The following is a 24408-nucleotide window of genomic DNA, read 5'->3' on the forward strand; positions in this document are numbered from 1 at the left end:
GCTTAAAGAATAAGAAAAAATTACCCATCATTTTAAAAAGGAAAAAAAAAAAACCAGATTACTTAGGTGAATGCCATGCAGAAAATATTCTGAATTATTAGGGGTACAACATATAGCAATACTTGCAATTTTAATACCATCACTAATCATTTGGAATATCTGACATCCTTTAACTGTAATATTTGTGTATTTAGTGGAAACTTTTTGAAAAATCATTCCACTAGCCAACAAAAGCCATTTCATAGTTATGATGTAATCGTAAGGTAGTATTTCAGGGTTGTCAAGATCAAAGACTTGAAATATGACTTTAAAAAAAACAGCTCAGGCGAGACCCCTCTGAACAACCTTTTAAAGAAACTAACCAATAGCACCTCATATTCTGTTTTCCTTTGGATTTTTGGAAATAGAATTATACAAAAGATACATTCTCCAGAGGCACATGATTTAAAATTAAAGAGTGAAAATAAATAATCCTAGATGAAACTTCTCCCTCTGATTTAAATGGTGAGAAATGCACATATGAATGTATTGGCAATAAAAATAGGAAAACTCTACTCAAATTGTGAATTGGTCTTAATGCCAAATTTGAAAATGGATGTCATGAAAATCACTTTATAGTTATTATGTTGATTGAAGGAAATTGTTTTATGCATGTGAAATATCTGTCTAGTTTAGTATCTTCGTGGGCCTAATAAGCCAACACTAAAGATTATCTTTGAAACTGAAAATCTGGGGCACCGGGTGGCTCTGTCAGTTAAGCATCCAATTCTTGATTTCTGCTCAGATCATGATCTCAGGATTGTGAGATGGAGCCAGAGTTGGGCTCTGCACAAGGCATAGAGTCTGCTTAGGATTCTTTTTCTCTCCCACTACCCCATCCCCGATTGTGCATGTGTGCTCTCTCTCTCTCTCTCTCCCCCCAAAATGGTTAAAATAGTAAAACTTTAAAAATAAATAAAACTGAAAATCCTTTCTGTGGAACAAAACTAAAGTCAACATAGGAGTTCTTCTATATTTTTGTTTGCTGACCACTAAAAACTCAGCTATGAATTATTGATCTGGTTTGAATGGACTGATTCCTGGGTGAATTTTTCTCCTTGTCTAAGGTGATGGAAGAAAGGAGACCAGCTGTCATTCTCCCTTGTAGCACTCTCTTGACTTCCCCAAGTTAAAAAAAGGGAAAATGAAAAACCAAACAGTACTTGTTCATAGATAAAGCATTTTTAGATGATGATGATTTTATCATGATTTATTTTTTATTTATTTTTTAAAGTAACTTCTTCCATCCTTTGGTAACTCAGAGTAGTACTCCAACTTAACATCCTTCATTTAGAGTTCTGGAAGATTTGGCAGACAACACCTTAATTTTTAAGAAGAAGACTGCTTCCCATAGGAGGAAGAATCAACTGAAAATCACATGTAAATTAAAAACAAAAACAAAACAAAACTCAATTAGATATTTCCTCCAGAAAGATAAAGCATTCAATGAAAAATCCAAATTGGTACAATGTGATGTGTCCCTACTTGAGACTTAAGAGTATGCTGCTTTCTAGAAGGGATGTATCCCAAGGTTTTCCCATATTATTTGTCACTAAAAGGCTACTCTCCCTCATAAAGCACAAACCTGTTAGTAACAGTCATAGCAATAGTAATAATAATATGTAACCATCACAACAATAGCGGCCACCATTTGACAAGGTCTGTGATGATGTGTCTGGCACCAAAATTGGCAATTTGCACTTGTTAGCTTGTTAAACTTCACACAATTCCTTTAAAGAGTGGGTTTTTATCACCATTTTACAAATGATGAAATTGACTCAGAGATATTAAGTAACTTAATGTCTAATAAAAAAAGTAGTAAAGCTGCAATTTGAACCCATATCTGACTTTTTAAAAATTAATTTTTAAAGTACTTTTTAATTAGTTTTTAAAAAGTAATCTCTACACCCAATGTCGGGCTCAAACTTACAACCCTGAGATCAAGAGTGTCATGGTGTACTGACTGAGCCAGCCAGGCACCCTAACCCATATCTGACTTTAAATACACTAAAATTTTTTTTACTGAGGTGTAGTTGATGTATATTAATTTCGGATGTACAACATGATTAGTTTATATTTCCATATTTGGCAAAATGATCATCACAGTAAGTCTAGTTACCATTTATCACTACACACAGTTACAATTTTTTTCTTGTCGTAAGAAATTTTAAGATTACTCAACAACTTTCAAATCAATAATTATTAACTATAAACACTTATTTGTACTCTTGCTTTTTTAAAATTTTTAAAGTTTATTTATTTATTTTGAGAGAGACAGAGACTGTGTGAGTAGGGAAAGGGCAAAGAGAAAGGGAGAACGAGAATCCCAAGCAGTCTCTGCACTGTCAGCATGGAGCCCCATGCAGGGCTCGAACCCACAAAACCAGGAGATCGTGACCTGAGCCAAAGCTGAGAGTTGGACACTTAACTGACTGAGCCATACTGGGCACCCCTGTCCTCTTGTTTTCTAATACTCTAGCCAGTGCTATAGCTATATATCTTTGCTGGGGGAGCCAAATAAGTGGGGAAAGAGCATCTGGGTATTTTTTCAGGAAGACTGGAAGAATAAATGATTCGCACTGTCCTGAACTTTGCTAAACTTTGAAGGCCAGCTTCTTTGACTGCTGTATAACCATTGGCAGGCACGTAGGGGTCAATAAATGCGAAATGAATTGAGATAAAGATGCTCATTAAATTGTTCTTAACTGAACCGAATTTTAAAATCACTGCCATACCAACAGTCAAGGCTCTGCAATTTCTACACAGGAGGAATTTAAGGAAGGGCCATCTGGTTGAAAGGGGGTCCAGGTGGTTGGTCTTGGACAACAGTGGTAGTAAATTGTAGTGATGGTAACTCAGGGCCACCAGAGTCCACACAAGACGGCTCAGCCTGGTACCTGAGTACTGGTCCCGCCCAGTGATGGGTCAGTGGCCTCATGGCCAGCGAGGAAACTGCCACCCACCACAGGCATCTCAGGGAGGCTGTGAAGGACCGGAAGGGTTGGCTGGGTGCCTTTCCCTCCATGGTCAGCTCTCTGCTGCCAGCAGTGCTGCAGCTGGGCTGCTCAGGGTGTTTTCTCCAGTGCGATGACCGTGTGGTGGAAGAGCCATTGCCTCAAAACGTGCAGCCCTGCCCAGCCTCGGGAATGCTCATACTCACATTTGCCTCAGCTGCTCTCCTGAGAACCCAACCAGCTTCGTGGGGCCCACAATGGAGGGGAGGGGGGGTGCCTTCCCTAATGTAACATCTTAGCACATTAATCAAAAGCAAAATAAAAGCAAATTTTCCCCCAAACATAAACCCATGTCAACGACATGTGTCTCTTCAGAACAGAATTGTGGCAGGGTCCAGCTGGACTCGCTGGCTGCATGTCCGTGGATGAAACCAAGAAGAGTGCAGAGGATGTGGAAGATAAAGTTTCTCTGTCAGGGAAGAGATTTGAAACTGGCTTCAAAGGAAAGAGAGGGGCGGTATTGTTGAGGTCTGGGTCTCAGAGGAAGACATCTTTCCAGCTGAAGCATTTAACAAACCAAACCCAGAGAATTGGAAATTCTAGACTCTTTGGATGAGAGCACCTGGGGGCCTGGGTCTTACTAATCTCTCTTCTCTGGGCTGCAGCACTTTTGATATGTCTCTCCCGGGTTGGACCTGGATTAAGCGAGGCCTTGTACCATTCTCTAGAGGTTTCTTTTCTTGCAACCCGACCTCTCTTCCCAAACTAAGCATTTTAAATCCAGAATACATTTTCCCTCTCTCTTGGCATCCGGTTGAGTTATTGCGAGTGAAAGCATGCTGTAAACGGGAATGTACTTTACAAACATTAGCTCCCTTGAAGACTCCCATATCCTTCTCAGAGCCTGAAGTTGTGGCAGCCTAAGCAGAAACTCAACAAAGACCGTTGAGTAAGTAAAATGATTGACTGAAACAGCTCACTTGTTGGCCAGTTTAAAGACTGAAATCCTCATGGGCTATTTCCAGTTTTGCTACGTTTCTGGAAGCAAGGAAAGTGAGAAGAAAGACTGATGAGAAATGTCCACAAAGGTGGGGTGTTAAATATAATCTTTCTCCAAGGAGGAAAGGCCACAGAACAGGAGAGTTCCTACCTTTTCCTTCTCTTCTGGGCAGGCTAGTTGTTGTGCTTCTACAGAGTAAAAGTGATATTTCCCAGAACAGCCAAGAGAAGAGACTTAAAACCTGAGCCTCCAGGTACTTTCAACCAGAGTCTGTTGGACTTTTGACCCTTCAAATATTACCCAAAAAATATTTTTTTGTACCTTCTCATTTATGAAGTTTATCAAAATGGAACAAAGATAAAATAAAATTAGACCAAAAAGTTAACAATCACGTTTGCTAGGAGCCTCTAAGAATCTAAGTCCAAGTTTCTATTTTATCTGTAACTATAACTTTGTTTTCACTGGAAGGAGAAGTTCTTCCCGCAGAGGGTAATTTAATTTTGTCAGTAACCAGACACATTTTGTTTAGATTTGGAAACCTTTTAAAATGGGAGCTTTCTATCAATCACCTGCCCCAAGCATGTTTGGATTATGGGCTCTTCCAAGAAACGGGCCCTCCGCTTATTGATGACGTGGTGACCCGAGGGGAAGGACTACCTTATCAGGGGCAGCTCCCCAGAGAGAAATATTATCAATATTCATGTGTTAATTAGCAGGAAATGACCTGGCCACAGCCCTCCTGGCCACGTGGCTCCCCGTGCCCCCATCCAGCCTAACACTGCCCTCTCTATGAGTGGCCGGCCCAACACTGCTGAAGGGAGAGAATTCCAGCAACACTGAAACCTAACTTGCTACTTCATCATAAGAAGCCAAACAGAAACCATATTCAAAGAGTTCTTTGTCCACAAGATAACATTTGAATCGGAAACTTGTTTAGCCAGATTCTCTTGTTACAATTTACAGCTTCATCAGGTGGGGGCAGGGATAGGCACAATCCATCCTTTAAATAATAGGATGATTCCCACAGGAAGGTTGGCAACTTCAAATGTGTATATTTAAAAATCCCTCCTCTTCCCACACCACATCTTCCAGTGTGGAAAATGTGCCTCTGACCGTTGGAGAGTGTTCACTTGGGAGGAGGGATTCATACACAAATAACTACGCATTAGAGCGTGGGACTCTCAAGTTGGAGAGGAAAAAGTAGCCAAGAGCAGTCCTTTTAGGACGCCTTCCCTCCCGGGGATTCAAGGTGAGAGAGCAGAGACTGGAGGAATGGGGGAGAAGGGAAAGGGTAGACAGACATCTCCCTGTGGTCCTTTACTGGGAGAACAATCACCTTTGTTCAAAGCAGGCTGAGAGAGCTGCTTGAAAAGTGGTGAATCTGGGCACAGGGGCAGGTTAGGGCCTGTGTGTACACATGAGGTCTCCTAGTGACCAAGGGCCGGGGTGGGTGGGCCTGCAGTGCTGATACTAGAGCAAGGCTGAGGGGCTGTTTTGGCCCATTATCTGCTCACCTCCGCCCTGAGTTCTGACCGCTTCCCTCCTGAATCCCCCTCCAGCATTCCTGAGGGGAATGGAGGGAAGCACAGATTTCCTGCCTCCCTGGGGAGGGCCAGGTTGGGGAATAAGCAATTATGATTGACAGAATGGGGGTGGGGAGCTGGGGGGGATCTCTGGTCCTGGCTGGGCCACAGTCACTTGGGGAGTTAAAACATAACAAATTCCTTGGTCCCTTAAGATCTTTCGAATCGAAATCTCCTTGGGGATTAAGTTTGAGAATTTGTTTTCCAAAGCTCCCCAGATATTTCTCATGCTACTGGTGAGGAAACTGATGATTTATAAGGTACCTTCTAGGATGAATACAGTCTTTGTTTTGTTTTAAACCTGCTAATGCATGTGAACCTGTTGGGATTTCCAAATCTAAAAATTGGCCCGACTTCTAAAGGGGCCTGAGCAGACCCCAGGACAGACCCTGCAGCTAACACCTTTCCTAAAACAGTGTTGGGGGAACCACTCACCTGAAACCATTCAGAATTCTGGTCTCCCAGGACAAGATTGTATCATCATTATGTTTATGTTTTCAAGACCTGATGTCTTGGAAAAGTTAGGCATGGCTGATCTCAAGTCGAGGCCAGCCACCCAGAGGTGGGAATGAATGGAACTAAGAATACACTGATATGCTTCTTAGTCCAGAATGTTCTGCACAGTATGGCCCCTCTAGCCTCCATCTCATCCTTCATGCCCTTTTTGCCTGAGCTTTTATGTGAGCACTATTCTCATGTGCTTAAAGTAGATCTTTTGGTTTATATGGTATTCTTACAAGATGTATGTTGTTGTCTTTCTCATTGATTCATTCAATAGGTATTTGTTGAGTACCTACTATGTGCCCGGCATTTGGGGATACATAAGTGAACAAAATCATCAGGGATACCTGCCTTCAAGGAATGTCCATGCTAACAGGAGGTGAGAAACAATAGTCTATATGCATAAAAATAAATATCAGTAAATTAGAAGGTGGTAGGTGTTATTGGAAAAATAATCCAGAAAAGGAGGGTCAGCGGGATCAGAGGTTGTGAAAGTTGCAGTGTTAAATTGGTATTACTATATATCTCATGTTACCTTTTACTTTTCTTTCCTTTCCCTTCCTTCCTACCTTCCTTCCTTCCTTCCTTTTTCTTTCCCTTTCTTTCTTTCTTTCTTTGTTTCTTTCTTTCTTTCTTTCTTTCTTTCTTTCTTTCTTTCTTTCTTTCTTTTTTTCTTTCTTTCTTTCTTTCTTTCTTTTTTCTTTCTTTGCCCCAAGATTTTATTTAAAATTTTTTTAACATTTATTCATTTTTAAGAGATAGAAGGAGACAGAGCACATGCGTGGAGAAGGGCAGAGAGAGCGAGACATAGAATCTGAAGCAGGCTCTAGGCTCTGAGCTGTCAGCACAGAGCCTGATGTGGGGCTCAAACCCATGAACAGTGAGATCATGACATGAGCTGAAGTCAGACGCTTAACCAACTGAGCCACCCAGGTGCCCTATAGCCCCAAGATTTTATATGCTGCAGAATATTCCACGGTGTGTATTTACCAATCTTATTTTTTCACTTTTCCAGTGTGGACATTCTGATTGCTTCCAATTTCCCACTGCCATGAATAATGCTGCAACCTACAATATAGGTTAGAAAATATATTTGGAATTTAGGCCCAGAAGTGGAATTTGTGTGTTACAAGGTTTGCCTCTACTTAATTTCACCAAATGTGCCAGACTTCTCTTCAGAGCTACTGCAACACCCCACACTCCCATCAGCACGGACAAGGGTCCCTAAATTCCCCTACTCCTGCCAACATTCGACATTATCCAGCTTCCTGGATATTTTGGCAGAGCATTCTGTCTTCTGTTATCAAAAGCTACCTACTTCCCCTCCTTTCTTTTTTCAAAATTTGATATTTATATTTGATATTAAATTAAATTTAATTGATTAATTTTTAAAAAATTTTTAAAAGTGTATTTATTTTGAGAGAGAGAGAGAAAGAGAGCGAGCAAGCAGGGGAGGGGCAGGGAGAGAGGGAGAGAGAGGATCCCAAGCAGGCTCCATGCTGCCAGCGCAGAGTCCAAAGTGGGGCTAGATCTCACAACCCTAAGATCATGACCTGAGCCGAAACCCAGAGTCAGATGCTCTACCAACTAAGCCACCCAGGCACCCTTGATATTTAATTTTAAATAAGAGACAGAGTATTGTGGTAGAAGAAGCACTGGTTTTTGGACAAGCTCATCCATTAGCCAGTTATGTGACGGTGGTCAGGTTATTACACCTCCCTGAATGTCAGGCTCCTCGAGGGTTCAAGGTTGATATTGAACCAGTAGGCACCAGTCCAGGGGTCCACCCACCTTCCAGTTCTGATATTCCGGTTGTCAGATATCTTAAATCTGAACCAGATAATCTCAACATTCTTATATATCTGTGACTATTATTCTAGTCAGGGAAAATCTCTTCTTTTTATTAGCTCTGATATTCTGATCCAAATACACCTTGTATAAAGTGCAAGATGAAGCATGTTGTATTAAAACCAATAAATAGCACATTTATGCTCCCCATAAATTATTTTTATCCTCACCAGGTTTCCTTTAGATCCATCCATCTTGCCTCTATAATGTCTGATTGAGGAAAACGGAAAATAGGAGGTCTAGGCCTCAGCCTGGGGTGTGACTTCAGGCATGTAATTTGTCTGTCATTATGCTGTGGGTGGAAATGACAAAGAGGATAATTCACAGTGACATCAGGAATCAAGTTATGAGGCTTTTTTGGTTTTGTTTTATTTTTGCTTGTTTTGCCTAGATTCTGAAACAGTGTGGGTTTTTCTCTTCATGCGTTCAGACTTTTAAAATGTTTTCTTTTAAAAAACAAGTGTTTCCCCCGTAGTTATTGCTAGAAAAATCACACAGCCTTTGCACTACAATTCCCATTAATACTTTTCACTGATGTCTTCAAGTTTAATAGCATGTATTTCTAGACAAGTTAAATATTTCTAGGCCTACTTATCTCAAGGTAGCATACAGAATAAGCAAATTAGTAGTGGAATTTCTAATGAACAAATTTGTGTGGTCCTAACTTCTTGGGCCTGGCATGTGAGAAACATGGTCAAGGGGAGCCTGATTTGGGCACATAACTAAACTCTACTCATTGCTGTAGTAAATCTAATAGTCCATGATTGAAGAACTGAGTAAAATTAAGAAAAATGAATATATAAATAAAAAGCCTCCTTGGACATTTTCCTTAGCTCAAAGAGGCCTAGTTGACTTGTTGAGAGATTTTTCTTTTTTAAGTAGTTTTGATTCATTCATTCCAATCTATTGGCAAATGCTACTGGCTCTACCTTAAGAGTATGTCCCAGGGGCCCCTGGGTGACTCCGTCAGTTAAGCATCTGGCTTCAGCTCAGGTCATGATCTCACAGTTCCTGGGTTCAAGCCCTGCATCGGGCTCTGTGCTGACGGCTCAGAGCCTGGAACCTGCTTCGGATTCTGTGTCTCCCTCTCTCTCTACCCCTCCCCCACTCATCTTTTGTCTCTCTCTGTCTCAAAATAAACATTAAAATTAAAAAAAAAAAAAAGAGTATGTCCCATATAGAACCACTTCTTAACCTTCCACTGCTTCTACCCTGGCCCAGGGCACCTCTCTCACCTGGACTTTGCTGTTGTCTCCTACCTCCTCTTCTTACGCTCTTGTAGTTTACTGTTCATACTGTAACCACAAATCACATCCCTGCTCAAAACCCTCCCATGTTTTCCCACCATCCCGGTATAAAACCCCACAGCCTTACTATGGCCCAGCCTGTTTGGGCCCTTAGCAGCCTCTTCAGTGCTATGTCTATGTCCTCTTACTACTTTTCCTCAGCCACAGGTCTTGCTGTTCCTCAGACATGCCAAGCATATTCCTGCCTCAGGGCCTTTGCCCTTGCTGTTTCATCTTCCTGGAAAGCTCTTTCTTGATACATTTGCAGCTTCCTTTCTTACATCATTCTGGTCTTCACTCAAATATCTTCAGAGTTTCCCTCATGAGTCTACCACTATTTCACTCTAGTTTACCCTGTCTAATTTATCTTCACAGCTCATGTGCCTGTATGACTTTATATATTTGTTTGTTTATTGCTCTCTTATAGGAACTGTTGTCTGTATTATTTACTTAGTGTTCCCGAAAGCTTAGAACAATGCCTGGTACATAGTAGTTACTTAGTAAATATCTATTGAATTAATGAATTTATTTTTAACTAAAGTAATGCATATCTACTAATGTGTTGGTCATTGGTCTTAGGCTTTTTTTTTTTTTAAGTTTATTTATTTTGAGAGAAAGAGAGAGAACGAGAGAGCATGCAAGCAGGGCATGGGCAAAGAAGAGAGGACAGAGAGGATACCAAGCAGTCTCCAGACTGTCAGTGCAGAGCTCAAGGCAGGGCTTGAGACTATGAGATCGTGGCTTGAGCCAGAATCAAGATTTAGATGCTCAATTGACTGATCCACCACCCGGGTCTTGGGCTTTTAATGTATACAAGCAAAAAAAAAAAAATTTAGATTGTAAAAGTAAACACTCTGAAAATACATTTATAGAAAGATGCCAAAATCTGTAAAATAAATAAAGAGGTATAGTTCCAGATCTGGATGGTCAAGTGGCCTTATCTAATGGCTTTAAGTGGTGGCTAAGTATGTCTTGGGACTTGTTAGTCTTAACCCTGGGGAATGGCTGCTCAGGTGTGCCTGAGGTCACAGGTTCCTGCCCCACGTGACTCTGTCAACTTTGTTCTTGCCCCAAGTCCAGATCTCTGGCTCTCCCCCTAGCCAGCCTCTCCTGGCCAAATCTCACTGTGGCTTCCAAGGAGACCACTCAAGAAGAGATGAATGGGTTTGCACAGAACCATCACTGGGCCTAGAAACCCTGCTTTAAGTTGTTTCGGAGCTGCTGTGTCTGAAGACTCCATAGTCGCGGCAGAGGGGAAGTGTTTTTGCACAGGGATGGGATGCAGGGTGATGACGGCCTCACGGTAGCTGAGTCTGGTCTGTGGAGCCTGCTAGTTCCCAGAGAGAGTTTCCAGGAAAGGAAAGCTACCCAACTGACTTTTACCAAATCCATGTAACAGTGGATGTCCAGGCAAATTTGGGCACAAACAAAATAATAATTTTCTCTCCTGAATTTGTCAAAGGAACACAGCTTTAAAACATCCCTAAACTCCTCAATTAGGGTTTAATCTTTATTGTCCAAATGTTTGCCCTGGTATTTCATGAGCTTCTCTATTAACCCCAAGAGCTAAGGAAGCACATCTCCCTTTTTACAGATGGGAGAAAAATGAAGCCGAGACAGCCACATGATTCACTTGCTTATCTATGCTTATCAGACCCTGGCTGTTATTATGCCCACAGAGAGGCTTTATTAAATGAATAGTGCCTTGAAATCCTTGGACCCTGCCTGATAATACATGTTCCCTATATTGGCCAATTGAGAAAATAGGGATTCCTTAGAAGGAAGGTGTGTGATTGGGAGGAACCTGAAAAAACATTCTAGGTCCTGTTTTTCCCTTTGTCTTTGGAAAGAATATTCTGCATTGTGTGGAAGGAAGAAGGAAATTGATGAGAAGACCTGACTCAGCCTATGGCTGACTAACTGGTCTCTCTGGCTGTCAGTGAAGACTCAGAGTTTCCCCTGCACTTTATAACTGGACTGCAGGGGGTCCACAAAGATCAACACCTTTTACATGCAGTTCATTTACCAGCTGCTGCAGGGAATGGGTTGTTCTGTTGAACGTTAAAAAAAAAATCAATTCCTCTTGGGGCGCCTGGGTGGCTCAGTTGGTTAAATGGGTGAACATCAGACTCTTCATTTCTGCTCCGGTCATGATCTCACAGTTTGTGAGATTGAGCTCTCAGTTGGGCTCTCCACTGACTGAGTAGAGCCAGTTTAGCATTCTCTCTCTCTCTTTCTTTCTCTGCCCCTCCCCCTGCGCGTGCTTGTGTGTGTGCGTGTGTGTGCATGTGCACGCACACCCACGCACTCCTCTCTCTCTCTCTCTCTCTCTCTCTCTCAAAATAAAGAAACATTAAAAAAAATCAATTCCTCTAAGTTGGATCAGGCCCAGTAAAATCTTTTTTTAATAGTTTATTGCCAAGTTGGTTCCATATAACACCCAGTGCTCTTCCCCACAAGTGCCCCCTCCATAACCATCACCCCCTTTCACCTTCCCCCCTCCTTCTTCAGCCCTCAGTTTGTTTTCAGTATTCAAGAGTCTCTCATGATTTGCCTTCCTCCCTCTCCCTAACTTCCCCCCCTTCCCCTTCCCATGGTCCCCTGTTAGATTTCTCCTGTTAGACCTATGAGTGAGGACATATGGTATCTGTCCTTTTCCGCCTGACTTATTTCGTTTAGCATGACACCCTCGAGGTCCATCCACTGTGCTACAAATGGCCAGATTCTATTCTTTCTCATTGCCATGTAGTATTCCATTGTATATGTATACCACGCCTATTTTTTAATGTTTTTTAAAATTTATTTTTGAGAGACAGAGACAGCATGAGCAGGGGAGGATCAGAGAGAGAGAGAGAGAGACAGAATCTGAAGCAGGCTCCAGGCTCTGAGCTAGCTGTCAGCACAGAGTCTGACATGGGGCTCGAACCCAGGAACCGTGAGATCATGACCTGAGCCAAAGCCAGACGCTTAACCAACCGAGCCACCCAGGCACCCCTATACCACACCTTCTTTATCCATTCATCAGTTGGTGGACGTTTAGGCTCTTTCCATGATTTGGCTATTGTTGACATTGCTGCTATGAACATTGGGGTACATGTGCCCCTATGCATCAGCACTTCTGTATCCCTTTGGTAGATCCCCAGCAATGCTACTGCTGGGTCATAGAGGAGTTCCATTGTTAATTTTTTGAGGAACTTCCACACTGTTTTCCAGAGAGGCTGCACCAGTTTACGTTCCCACCAACAGTGTAGGAGGGTGCCCGTCTCTCCACACCCTTACCAGCATCTGTAGTCTCTTGATTTGTTCATTTTAGCCACTCTGACCGGCATGAGGTGGTATCTCAGTGTGGTATATTTCCCTGATGATGAGTGACGCTGAGCATTATTTCATGTGCCTGTCAGGCCCAGTAAAATCTTAAGTAAGGCCTTCTGTATTCTGAATCTTAGAGACTTGTTCTGGATGTTCATGGATCACGAGATCTACATCAGATAAGAATTGATAAATAGGAAAAATATTTTATCCTATCATTAGATCTAGAAGGAAATCATGCCATTTGCAACAAGTTGGAAGGACTCTGAAGGCTTTATGGTAGGTGAAGTAAGCCAGAGAGAGGAAGATAAATATAGTGTGATACTACTTACATGTGGAATCTAAAAAAGACCAATTCAGAGAAACAGAGTAGAGTGGTGGTTACTAGGGTTTGGGGTAGGGGGAATGGGGAGATGCTGGTCAAAGGATACAAACGTCCGGTTATAAGGTAATAAGGTCTGGGGATCTAATATACAGTACGGTGATTTTAGTTAATAATCCTGTATCATATACTTGAAAGTGGCTACCAGAGGAGATCTTAAATATTCTCACCAAAAAAGAAATGATAACTATGTCACAGGATGGAGATGGTAGTAATTGTTGTGCAATTTATAAATGTGTCAACTCAACACAGTTGTATACCTTAAACTTACACAATGATATGTGTCAGTAAATTTGAAAAAAATTCAGGTCTTCATGACAAGGGTCATATGTTCATATATGTACTGAAGTCTCAGAGCTGCTCCCATGGTCAAGCCAGCCACACATTAGACTGGCCCTCACTTTTACCCTGGGGGAAACTGAGGCAAACGGTTGTTGAGGTCTCTACCAAAGGTTGTGCCAAGGGAGTCAGTTGATGGCTAAGTTCCCTTCCTCTCTCTAACTGCAATCTGACTCTTTTTTCTGGTATGTTTATGGCACCTTGGAAGGTAATCTCACATGTCAGCATGAGCTTTCTGGAATACACGTATCTCATATTCTGGGAAGAGTTGGCAGCGGGGGTGAAGGTGAGACAGGAAATCTCTCTGGAGGCTCTGAAGCCATTCCGGTTTTGGAGCCTCCCCAGCAACTCCCACAGAGTCAAGCCTTTGTTTGCAATTGCCTTGTGGAGAGACTGGACCGGGAGCAGGATTGCCTCAATCTGCTCTAGCCCCGCTCTTTTTTCTGTGAGACCCTGTGAGAGGAACAGAGCAGCGCCCCGGGGAAGATGTGAGGAGAATGGGCTGATTGAAGGATGTGGGCACCGGCTGGCTGGCTGCCATTACAGTGCCTGTCAGCAGGCTGCAGGGTGGCTTTTCTTCTGGGTTTGCTCCCAGAGCCAGGGAGGCTGGGTGCCAGGGAGAGTATTTCCTCTGTTTGGGAAAAGCCACATCCCTCTGGCCTCCTCTGCGGCCCATGGTCTCTGACTGAGGAGACTTCCTGTCGCTGGGCATGGACCCCACAGGCCAGGTCTCTACTATAACCCACAGGAGCCGCTGGGCCTGGAAGAGGCAGCCAGGGAGGGGTGGGCCTACACAGGAGTGTGTGTGTGTGTGTGTGTGTGTGTGTGTGTGTGTGTGTGTGGCTGGACTGACCATGCCACCAGTTCGTCCACCCCACAGACATCCTCTAAGGATGCCCTCTGGAATGTGGACTTGGCTTGTTGATACAGTCTCAGATAGAACTGTCAAGAATGGCAGTCCAGTATTCTTGGGCCTGAAGGAGTCTTATAGATCATCCTGCACAGCTCTTTTATTTTTTACAGATGAGAAAACTGAGCTTGGGTGGTTCGGCTGATCGAGCATCCAACTCTTGGTTTTGGCTCCGATCATGATCTCATGGTTCATTTGTTCGAGCCCCACATCAGGCTCCTCACTGGCAGCACAGAGCCTGCTTGGGGTTCTCTCTCCCTCTCTCTCTCTCCTTCCCCTGCTTGAGTGTGCTCTCTCTCTCTCAATAGGAATAAATAAACTTTTTAAAATTTTTAAAAAATAAAAAAGAAAACTGAGGCTTGAAGAAATAGTTTGCTCAAAGTTACACAGGAAACCTGGGCTCAAGAGCTGACTCCATCACTGCCTTGTGTGGCCTTCAGTCAATTGCTCAACCTTACTGGCCAGTTTCCTCACCCTGTAGAGGGGAATAAGAAGATTTCCTAATCCATAGGCTAATGTCGGAGTTAAATGAGATAATCCAAGAGAAGTGTTCATCAAGGGGCCTCTGCTCATGTCCATCTCTGAATCATTGCCATAGGCAATGTGACAGCATGAAGGCTTTGGAAGCCAGGACTATGCAGCCCAGACCATACATGACTGTTCACCAAATGCCTCCTAAATCACTGCCACCCTCAATCCTCTCCAGTTTTTGGTGAGGTAGAGAAGGCAATTCTCCTTTCTTCCATTTTTTTTATTAAATGTTTTTTTTAATGTTTATTTACTTTTGAGAGAGAGAGAGAGAGAGAGAGAGAGAGAGAGAGAGACCAAGCCAAGTGGGGGAGGGGCAGAGAGAGAGAGAGAGAGAGAGAGAGAGAGAGAGAGAGAGAGGCACAGAATCCAAAGCAGACTCCCTGCTCTGAACTGTCAGCACAGAGCCTGACACAGGACTCAAACCCAGGAACTGTGAGATTATGACCTGAGCTGAAGTTGGGTGCTTAACCTACTGAGCCACCCAGCTGCCCCATCCTCCATTTTTCTAACGAGAAAACTTCAAAGATGGGTGTCAACACTGAGTCCTCTGCTTCCCAGCTCCCCTGCTCTCTCTGTCTTCACCTGCTGTCAATTAGAACATCCCAGCCGATGGAATACCCCACTGACTTTGGGAAAGAGGGAATCCCTGCCCTCAACAATGGGAATCACCTCAGCCTCCTTACTCTTTTCTGTTTGCTTCTGAGTTCATCCTGGGGGCCTGGGGCTTTCTGGTCAGAGGGCTGTACCTGAAGGACGAATATGATATACTTCCTAGCTCCACAGTTGTGGCCAGTGACCACTTCAGCAACAAACAAAAGAATTACCATCAGTTGTGTTAAAGCAGCTAATGGGGGGCATCTGGGTGGCTCATTTGGTTAAGCATCTGACTTCATTCAGATCATGATCCCGCTGTTTGTGAGCTTGAGCCCTGCTTCAGGTGAGCCCACTTCTCTCTCTCTCTCTCTCTCTCTCTCTCTCTCTCTCTCAAAAATAGAAAATAGATAAACAGTTATGACTTCTTAAAAAAAAAAGGCAGCTAAAGAGATTTATGAATGTTTTCTGAGAATCTATGAACATGAGTCCTAAACTCAGCAGAGCCCACAGGAAACAGTGGCCCCTGTGAAATGGGAGATGAGTTTAATACAGAGATGAGGTCAGGGGGTGGTGGGAGAAAACAGAAGGAAAGGGGGTTTGCCCTGGTAAGTATTTACAAGCTGAACCCTGAATTTCAAAAAGTGGTTGGCAGGAGGATCATTCCTGTAACATGTTCCTTCCCCTAAACCACTGTGAGGGAGAAACCGCGGCAGCTGGAGCAAGGTTGTGAATATCAATCTGTACACTCCTCCAGCCGCTGGGGACCTGGGGCTGGTGCTAAACTGCTGCCTCCCCAACCCTCAAAGGCAAACAGCCCTCCAGGAAAACCCTGAGGCTGGGAGAGCGCAGGTCTTCTGGGCAGAGGGGTCAGAGGGCATGGCCAGGGGAGGGGTCAGCTTTGTTTCCACTCTGTGTTGGTGAAAGCCAAACCTTTATGGAACTTTTCTAGCTGCATTTTGGGCTATTTAGCTTCAAAAACAAAAGATTTATTTTTCCCCCTTCTCCTTTTGGGTTTTGTCCTCTGCTGACAGCAGTGACATATGCAGGTCTGGAGGCTGTTAAGGCCAGGCCAGGCTCTCCCCCATCCTGAGGAAAAGAAAAGATAGGATCTTAATTAAAAGAGAGCCCAACGTGTGTAAAGCCAGCACAAACATTCCCATCATCCACCGTGGCTCCTCTGATCTTTTCAATAGTGAAAGGAACAAAAGTGGTGTGGTGGGGCATGCCTTTCATAACACACTGTTTGCACAACCTGCTACATTCTATAAAGCACTTCCACAGGCTATAGTATCTGTGTGATCCTTGCATCCGTTCTGTGAGATGGGGCTTATGGCCCCCTTTTACAGACGAGAAAACTGAGGCTTATACATAACCGCACCAAGGTCTAAGAGGCAGAGCTAGTACTCCAACCCAAGTTTCTGTCTCCAAACACAGGGACCTTCCCACTAGATGTTTTAAGTGATGTGATTTAACCTCTCTGGGTGTCAGTTCTCAAACCTGTAGAAAAGGCTATTCTCTAAGTTCTGTTCAGATTTTCTAAATCGTTCTCTTTTTTCTTTTCCTTCCTTCCTTCCTTCCTTCCTTCCTTCCTTCCTTCCTTCCTTCCTCCCTCCCTCCCTCCCTTCCTTCCTTCCTTCCTTCCTTCCTTCCTTCCTTCCTTCCTTCCTCCCGAGTGAAGGGAGGAAAGAGCATGAGTAGGGGAAGGGGCAGAGAGAGAGAGGAAAAGAGAATTGTAAGCAAGCTCCATGCTGTCAGTGCAGAGCCCAAAGTGGGGCTTGATCCCCTGACCACGAGATCTGCTTTTAGTTCTTCACAAGAGAAAGTCAATCCAAGGGGTGTTAGCATGGGAAGAAATCATGTTGTGTATCTCAGTAGCTTCCGGGGTTTTACCTCAGGTCCCTAGCATGGTGACAAAGATAGGTTTTCCATGTTATTCTCAAATGCCAATCAGAATGGTTATAACATCAATCTGGAAATTTTCTATAGAAGCCCTCTGGCTATTTTTTTTTTTTAAAGTAATCTCTACACCCAGCATGGGACTTGAACTTCTGACCCCAGGATCGAGTCACATGCTCTACAGACTGAGCCAGCCAGGCCCCCGACTCTGGCATTTTGGATGTAGAAGCCTCTGCTAGCATTGTCAGGTATCTAAAAGTGTGTAATTCTGGTAAAAAATATAGTCTTGTTTACCACACCATGATGTTATTAGTAGAGCTGTGACAGTGAAGTGTGCTCTTAGTCTCTGTACCTAGCCTGTACTCTAGGGAGTGTACGCACAGCAGGAATTTGGGGCAGGAATTGTAAGGAGGTCCTTTGTGAGTGACAGGTGACTCAGGACATAATCATGTCTAGGTTGAGAGTATCTTTCTTTTTAGTTCTTGGGCAGAAAGCTATATCTCAATTTCCATAACTCAGGTGAGAGTGTTCTAGTGACTTTTGGTGGGCACCGGGATGTGTTTAGAATCTTGATCCAGCTACTGCTATACGGGCTGTTATGGAAGTAGTAAAGAGATTGGCCTGCAGCCATGATAAGGGACTTTCCTAAGGAGCCAGTGTGGGTGGAAAAACTCAGGATGAGGTCCTCTGGTCCACGCCTGAGAAGCCTGGATGCCCTAATTTGGTAGAGAAGCGAGACCTTTGATATTGAGCTCAACACCTGTCCCTCTCCTGTGCTTTTTGTTTCTGGGTGGAAGAGACCAAAGGGCAGAGGAAACCTACCCTGGTCAGTGGTTACTTCACTTCTCAAGATTCAAATCTGCTGAGAGCCTGATGTCATGGAGAGGATGCCAGGGGTAAGCACTGTGGGAAAGTTGATTTTTTCCCCTGTTTTCCCCTCACCACTTCTGTCATAACAGAGATGAGGCAAAGGATAGCGGAGGTGGTGTAGTGTAGCAGAGGTTCGCAGTTTGGGCTTAGGAGTTAGACTCCCTGGGGCCAAATGCTAGCTCTTGCATGCTGAGATTTTGGCAAGTTATTTTACCTCAGTGTTCTTTTTTTCTTATCTATAAAATGAGGATAATAATAGTTTCGACCACATAGGTGGTTGAGGGAATTCAGCCACCTGATTTCCATGGCTTGCAGTACAGAAAGAGCACCCTGTTTATGTTATTACTGTGAGCTTCCACTTGGGTTATGGCACAGCTGAGTCTCCCTTCTCCCCAACCCCCACGCCTGGTCAGGGCCACCTACTTCTTTCTGGCTGTAGAATACTGGGAATTGGCTCATGCTCCTTTTTTTTTTTTTTTTTTTAAGTTTTCTTCAGAAATGTAGGATAGTTAAGCAAATCTGAAAATTGTGCAGGCAGACACACAAACTTCTACGGCTCCCTCCTGCTGCTGGAGGAAGAGAGCGGATGTGTGTGCCCCACCTGGCCCTCTGTGGGTTCACTGCCAGAATCCAAAACTCTAAGCAAAGGAAGTGGTGCGTTCAGGGGCTTTTCACTTTACCAAGTTGGCTCTAAGCAGGCCACAGGTGGAGAGACTCTGGTCCCCAGGGAAGCCAAACTCCAGTCAGCTCTGCAGGGAACAGCCATACTGGGAAGCACGGGCTGATGTCCCACATCTCCTGGAACATGGTCTTCAGGAGGCCCAGAAGCCAGCCAGAACAAAATTTTGAGGAAGAGTTTGTCCCTTTCCCCAGATTCTCAAAGGGGTCTGGGAGCCTCAGAAGGGAAAGAGCCACTTTCAGAGAGGAAAATGGGGTAGCTGTAGCTGAGAGCGAGAGCCTGGTTGAATGTCCCGGTGTGGACTGGTCATTGGGGAATTGGGGTCCTGCTCAGGGCTCCGTTGTGGGGAACGGTCTTGTGTGAGAACTTGCTGGGGGCTGGTGCTCTCTGACCATGTGGCACTACCGCGCTGTCTCCTGCTGGCAGGCAGTTGGGACAACAAAGCAAGGATTCTTCCAGTGAAATAACTGGTTTGGGTTGATAACATGACACTAATTAGTACATTTACTAATAGCTGTCCCCTTTAAGGACTTGAGGTGGGGGTGCTGTGGAGACTTCTGGAGAGGACAAAGGGTGCTGGTTTCTCTCTGGGGAGGGGAGACGTCCTTCACTCGATGGTTCACGTGAGCCCGTCGGATCGCTTTCCTTTCCCTGTGCCTGCTCCCTTCTCAGCAATAGTGACAACCACAACATTTCATTTACAGGGGACAGGCTGCAGACCAGGCCCCTGTGTTCAATGTGTTCCAGTTATTATCTAAACTAATCCCAATGATACTCTTCAAATGCAGGCATCATTATGCTTTTGAAGACAAGGCGGTATTATGAAATGCAGGGAGATGAACTCCTTGCAAAGCTGCACAGCTAGTGCACAGATGAGCCTGGATTCACGCGGTCCCTCTAACTCTAATGTCCTTATACCTTCCTTCCACCTTCCTTCACCTCTTGCGTTAGTCCTACATCACAGATGGGAGGTAAGAGTGCTTCCCTGAGGGCGCCTGGGTGGCTCAGTTGGTAGAGCATGCTACTCTTCACCTCAGGATTGTGAGTTCAAGCCTGATGGTGGGTGCAGAGATTGCTTAAAAATAAAATCTTTACTGGTTCCTGGGTGGCCCTAGCTGGTTGAGTATCTGACTCTTGATTTTGGTTCAGGTCATGATCCCAGGGTCCTGGGACTGAGTCCCACTTGGGCTCCATACTGGGCATGGAACCTGATTAAGGTTCTCTTTCTCCCACTGCCCTGCTCCTTTGCTCGTGCTGTCTCTTTCTCTAAAATCAAATCAAATCAAATCTTAAAAAAATAAGAGTGCTTCCCTGCTCAGGTCTGTCCTAGAGAAAATGGCAAAGAGAACAAGATAGCTTTGTCAGTGTCTCTGTTTGTTGGGGTATGTGTAGTGTTGAGGCATTATACTTGTGTTGAGGTGTTACCTTACAGTAGGGATATTGTGTATGTTGGGGTGGCACCTTCATTGGGGTATTGTGTGTTGGGTATTGTACAGTGTTCGGATGTTCATGTGTATTGATATATTATGTAGTATTGAGGGTGTTGTGTGTGTGTGGTCTGGTGTATAGTATTGGGAATATTGCAGAGTTATGTGTGTTGGGGGGTTTTATAAGCGTGTGTGGTAGGGGTTCTATTGGCAGGAAGAGAACAAGACTTTGTCTCATGCTCCGTTGGTCACTTCTTGGCTGGGGATTCACTCCTCCTGCCAAAGCCCCAACTGTTGCTGCTCCCTCCTGCCACACTCCCCCAGACCGAAGGAGATGAAGGAGTCTTTCCATCTTTTTCCTCTCTGACCTTGATATGAGGCTAGGACTGGCTGCCAGCTCAGTGCCAGGAAGCAAGAGGACAGACTCGCAGTGACAACTTGGGGTATGAGTGTCCTGACATGGGCTGATCTATAAAGGCTTCGTACTGTGCATATAAATATCTGAAGAAATGAAGGATTTGCCCAAACCTTGCTTTGTAGAGCCCATTGGAGAGACATGTGCTCTTTATTTATGGTCAGATATTACTGCAATGATAATAAAAAATAGCTAATGCTTATATAATGCTTATAATGCACCAGGCACTGTTTTAATTGCTTCATATATATTATCTAATTTAATACTTGTAACAACCCTAAAAGGTAGCCAGCCACTTTATCTCTATTTAACAAACAAAGAGCCTGAGGCACAGAGTTGTTAAATAATCTACCCAAGCTAACACTGGTAGAAAGAGGTTGAGGCAGGCTTCACAAATCAGGCACATTCTTTATAAACTTGCATCTTTGCCCTTAACCACTAGATTGCCTGGCCCCATTATACCAGGCAATGGCAACTGTTGTCCCCAGGGCACCTCTACTTCTTATGGGTCTTGAGATCCTTTATTTATTTATTTATTTATTTATTTATTTATTTATTTATTTAGGGTTGGAGGTGGGGGGAAAGCATGCATTGGGGAGGGGTAGAGAGAGAGAGAGAGGGAGAGAGAAAATCCTAAGCAGGCTCCGCAGTTTCACAATGGAGCCCTACTCTGGACTTGAACTGATGACTGTGTGATTATGATCTGAGCTGAAATCAAAAGTTGGGTGCTTAACCAAATGAGCCACCCAGGTCCCCCAGGTCTAGAGTTCTTTTAGGCTGCTGAGGCCTCATGGTTCAGGTAATAAAGGCTTCAGCTTGCTTTTATTTAGACCAGACTTTCCCTTGAAAGATTGAAAAATCTACTTCTCAGCCTGCTGCTCTCCTGTTTGCAACAAGAGCCTTTTCTATTGAAAGACTAAGGGAAGATGGGCTAGTAGAGCCCCAGATGGAAAACAAAGGAGGTAAAAAGGCCATAATCTCTCCCTTCTGGTTTGGGAATAGTCATGTTTCTCCCCAGGACTAAATTTCTTTGCATTCTGAATATTGAAAGAAATGATTTATGCCATTAAAAATAAAAAATTTAAAGAAAAAAAGCATGTTTGTCTCTTTATGCATCTCCACACCCTCTTAGTTTGTGTCTTCAGAAAATCTCAGTTAAATGAGTGCATTCTTAGAGTGTTAAGGGGTAAGTGGACCAGCTACTTGGTTATTTGACAGTTCTCTGTGGGGGAACTTAGGACAATGCCCTGCAAGGATCTCAGAGATGTAAAAACGGAAGATGTCAAAAGGTAAAGGGATTCTTGGTTGGGGGTAGCAAGGGAGGAATGAAGGAAATGTGTCTAATGAAATGATTCCAGTCTGTAAAGAGCAGGAAAAAACAAAACAACATTTTTAACTGCTGAGGAATTCACACTGAGCTCAGACAAGACAATGGATTTATTTACAGGTGCCCTGTAGTGCATGTTGGGGCCAGGTGGTGGAGCATGCTTTTGGCTCCAAGAATTTTCCTTGACTAGAAAGTGGATTTCTTGGCAGAAGTGGAACCTGGCAAGTTTTAATTTCAGATTCCTTAAGGACAGAAGAAATTCCCTGGGACTCACATAAAAGTCTGTTTCTGTTATATAGTCAAGAAGATCTGTCACTATATTTGTCTCAAGACCAGGTCCATGAGGGACACCTCATCTGTATGCTGGCACATGCTCTTGGGCTATCTGCTACTTGCCTCAGGGCAACAGGAGACAGAAGGAACCTGAGGGAGGCCATTAACCCAGTGGTCTGAGTCTCAGCCCTAGACCCAATTTGAGGCCATTACTGATCTATTTAAGGCAAAGGAACTAAATTCAGAAACAGATGTAGAAGAAAATAAAAACAAACAAATTCCCCAAAGGAAAAACCCAGAAGGCTTGGGCATAGAGTCAACTGGATTCATAATAAGAGTAGGGAATGAGTATCATACCCATCCAGAGGGGTGTGGAAGCATCTCCCCACCTCCTCCCTAAATCTTCTCAAGCAAGAACCAGTGGTGGGACTATTTCTTTAGGGTCTTTCTAGAGTAGCCTGGACTCTAGCCTGCCTCTCTGTATTCTTATCATCCTGGAATTGGGCTAGAACCAGGTGAATCTTGCAGAATACCAAGGATTTGAAAAAAAACTTTGAAACTTCCCTCCATGATTCCAGAACCCCATATGTCCTTGTCATGTATCCCATTTTCTAAGAGCTAGGGAGTTTTCAGAGTAAGGGAGCTTTGTGTAACCTAGGTCACCTCATACTGTGGATAACTCTGCCATTAGTTAATATTCTCCAGTCTGGGATCTGATGTAGAGTCTCTCCCGGTCTTTTCCCAAGGCTGATCTCTCTCCTGGGGTGACTGCTTATTGCTGAGGCAAACCTGGCTGATAGTCACAGTGGATGGCAGGAGGTACAGGCTGTGCTCCCTCTCTGTCTTAGAACCACAGAATTGCAGTGCTTTGAGGGACTGTAAATGGAATCCAGATCTTGAGGCTCAAGATAGTGAACTTCACAGTAAAACCAGAATGAGCATTCTTGACCTCCTTCTCATCATGCTCACATCACCTCTCAGGTGTCATTTTCCACATCTCTTATTTTGCTCCAGCCTAGCTGTCCTGACCTCCTAGCTGTTCCTGAACATCCCAACATGCTTCCAGGCTCAGGGCCTTTGCACTGACTATTCCCTTTACCTAGAACTTTCCCTCAAAATACGTAGCTAACTCCCTCATCTCTCTCTCCCTCCCTCTCTCTCTCTCTCTCTCTCTTTTTTATAAATTTTTTATGTTTTTATTTATTTTTGAGAGAGAGACCATGAGTGGGAGAAGGGTAGAGAGAGTGAGAGAGACGGAATTGGAAGAAGGTTCCAGGCTCTGAGCTGTCAGCACAGAGCCTGATGCAGGGCTCAAATTCACAAGCTGTGAGATCATGACCTGAGCCGAAGTCAGAGAGACTTAACTGACTGAGCCACCCAGGTGCCCCTTTATAAAAATTTTTTAATATTTATTTATTTTTGAGAGAGAGAGCATGAGAAGAGGAGGGGCAGAGAGAGGGGAAGACATAGAATCCAAAGCAGGTTTCAGGCTCTGAGCTGTTAGCACAGAGCCCAACATGGGCTCAAACCCTCAAACTGAGAGATCATGACCTGAGCTGAAGTTGGGTGCTCAACCAACTGAGCCACCTAGGCACCCCAACTCCTTCATTTCTTTTGAGTCTGCTCAAATGTCACTTCCTCAGTGATGTTTATCCTGACCACACTATCTAAAAACTCTGGCTCTCTCTCCCTACCTTCTGAGGGTGTAGGGATTTTTTTTTGTTCATTGTCCCAAAACTTAGAATAGTTCTGGAACATAGAAGTCCCTCAATACATATTTTTTATTTTATTTAAAGCTTATTTATTTATTTTGAGAGAGAGAGAAAGAGAGCATGAACAAGGGAGAGTCAGAGAGAGAGGGTGAGAGACAGAATCCCAAGCAGGCTTTGCACTGTCAGTGCAGAGCCTGACATAGGGCTCGAACTCATGAACCATGAGATCAGGACCTAAGGTGAAACCAAGAGCCAGATGCTTAACCAACTGAGCCACCGAGGCTCCCCTATTTGTTTTTTATTTGAGAGAGAGTGTAAGAGGGACAAAAGGGCAGAGGGAGAGAGAGAATCTCAAGGCTCCATGCTCAGTCCAGAGCCCGATGTGAGGTTCAATCCCACCACTCTGGGATCATGACCTGAGTTGAAATCAAGAAGAGTAGGACACTCAACCAACTGAGCCACCTAGGCACCCCTCAATATATATTTTTGAATGCACAAACTTCACTGTACAGGCATCTTGATGGAAAAAAGAA

At 43.9% G+C, this 24408-nt stretch overlaps 1 protein-coding gene across 2 annotated transcripts in view; it reads left to right on the forward strand.

Moving 5' to 3' along the window:
* The window catches only part of LOC115286411, a 49369-nt gene that overhangs the window by 15096 nt on the left and 9865 nt on the right, over window positions 1–24408 (forward strand). For both annotated transcript variants that reach the window (XM_029932948.1, XM_029932949.1), the window contains exons 2-3: window positions 6355–6456; window positions 17970–18068. In XM_029932948.1, the coding sequence (XP_029788808.1) occupies window positions 6355–6456; window positions 17970–18068 (201 nt within the window). The remainder of the gene's footprint in view (window positions 1–6354; window positions 6457–17969; window positions 18069–24408) is intronic.

The sequence above is a fragment of the Suricata suricatta genome, chromosome 3, assembly GCF_006229205.1.
Source record: "Suricata suricatta isolate VVHF042 chromosome 3, meerkat_22Aug2017_6uvM2_HiC, whole genome shotgun sequence".
Lineage (NCBI taxonomy): Eukaryota > Metazoa > Chordata > Mammalia > Carnivora > Herpestidae > Suricata > Suricata suricatta.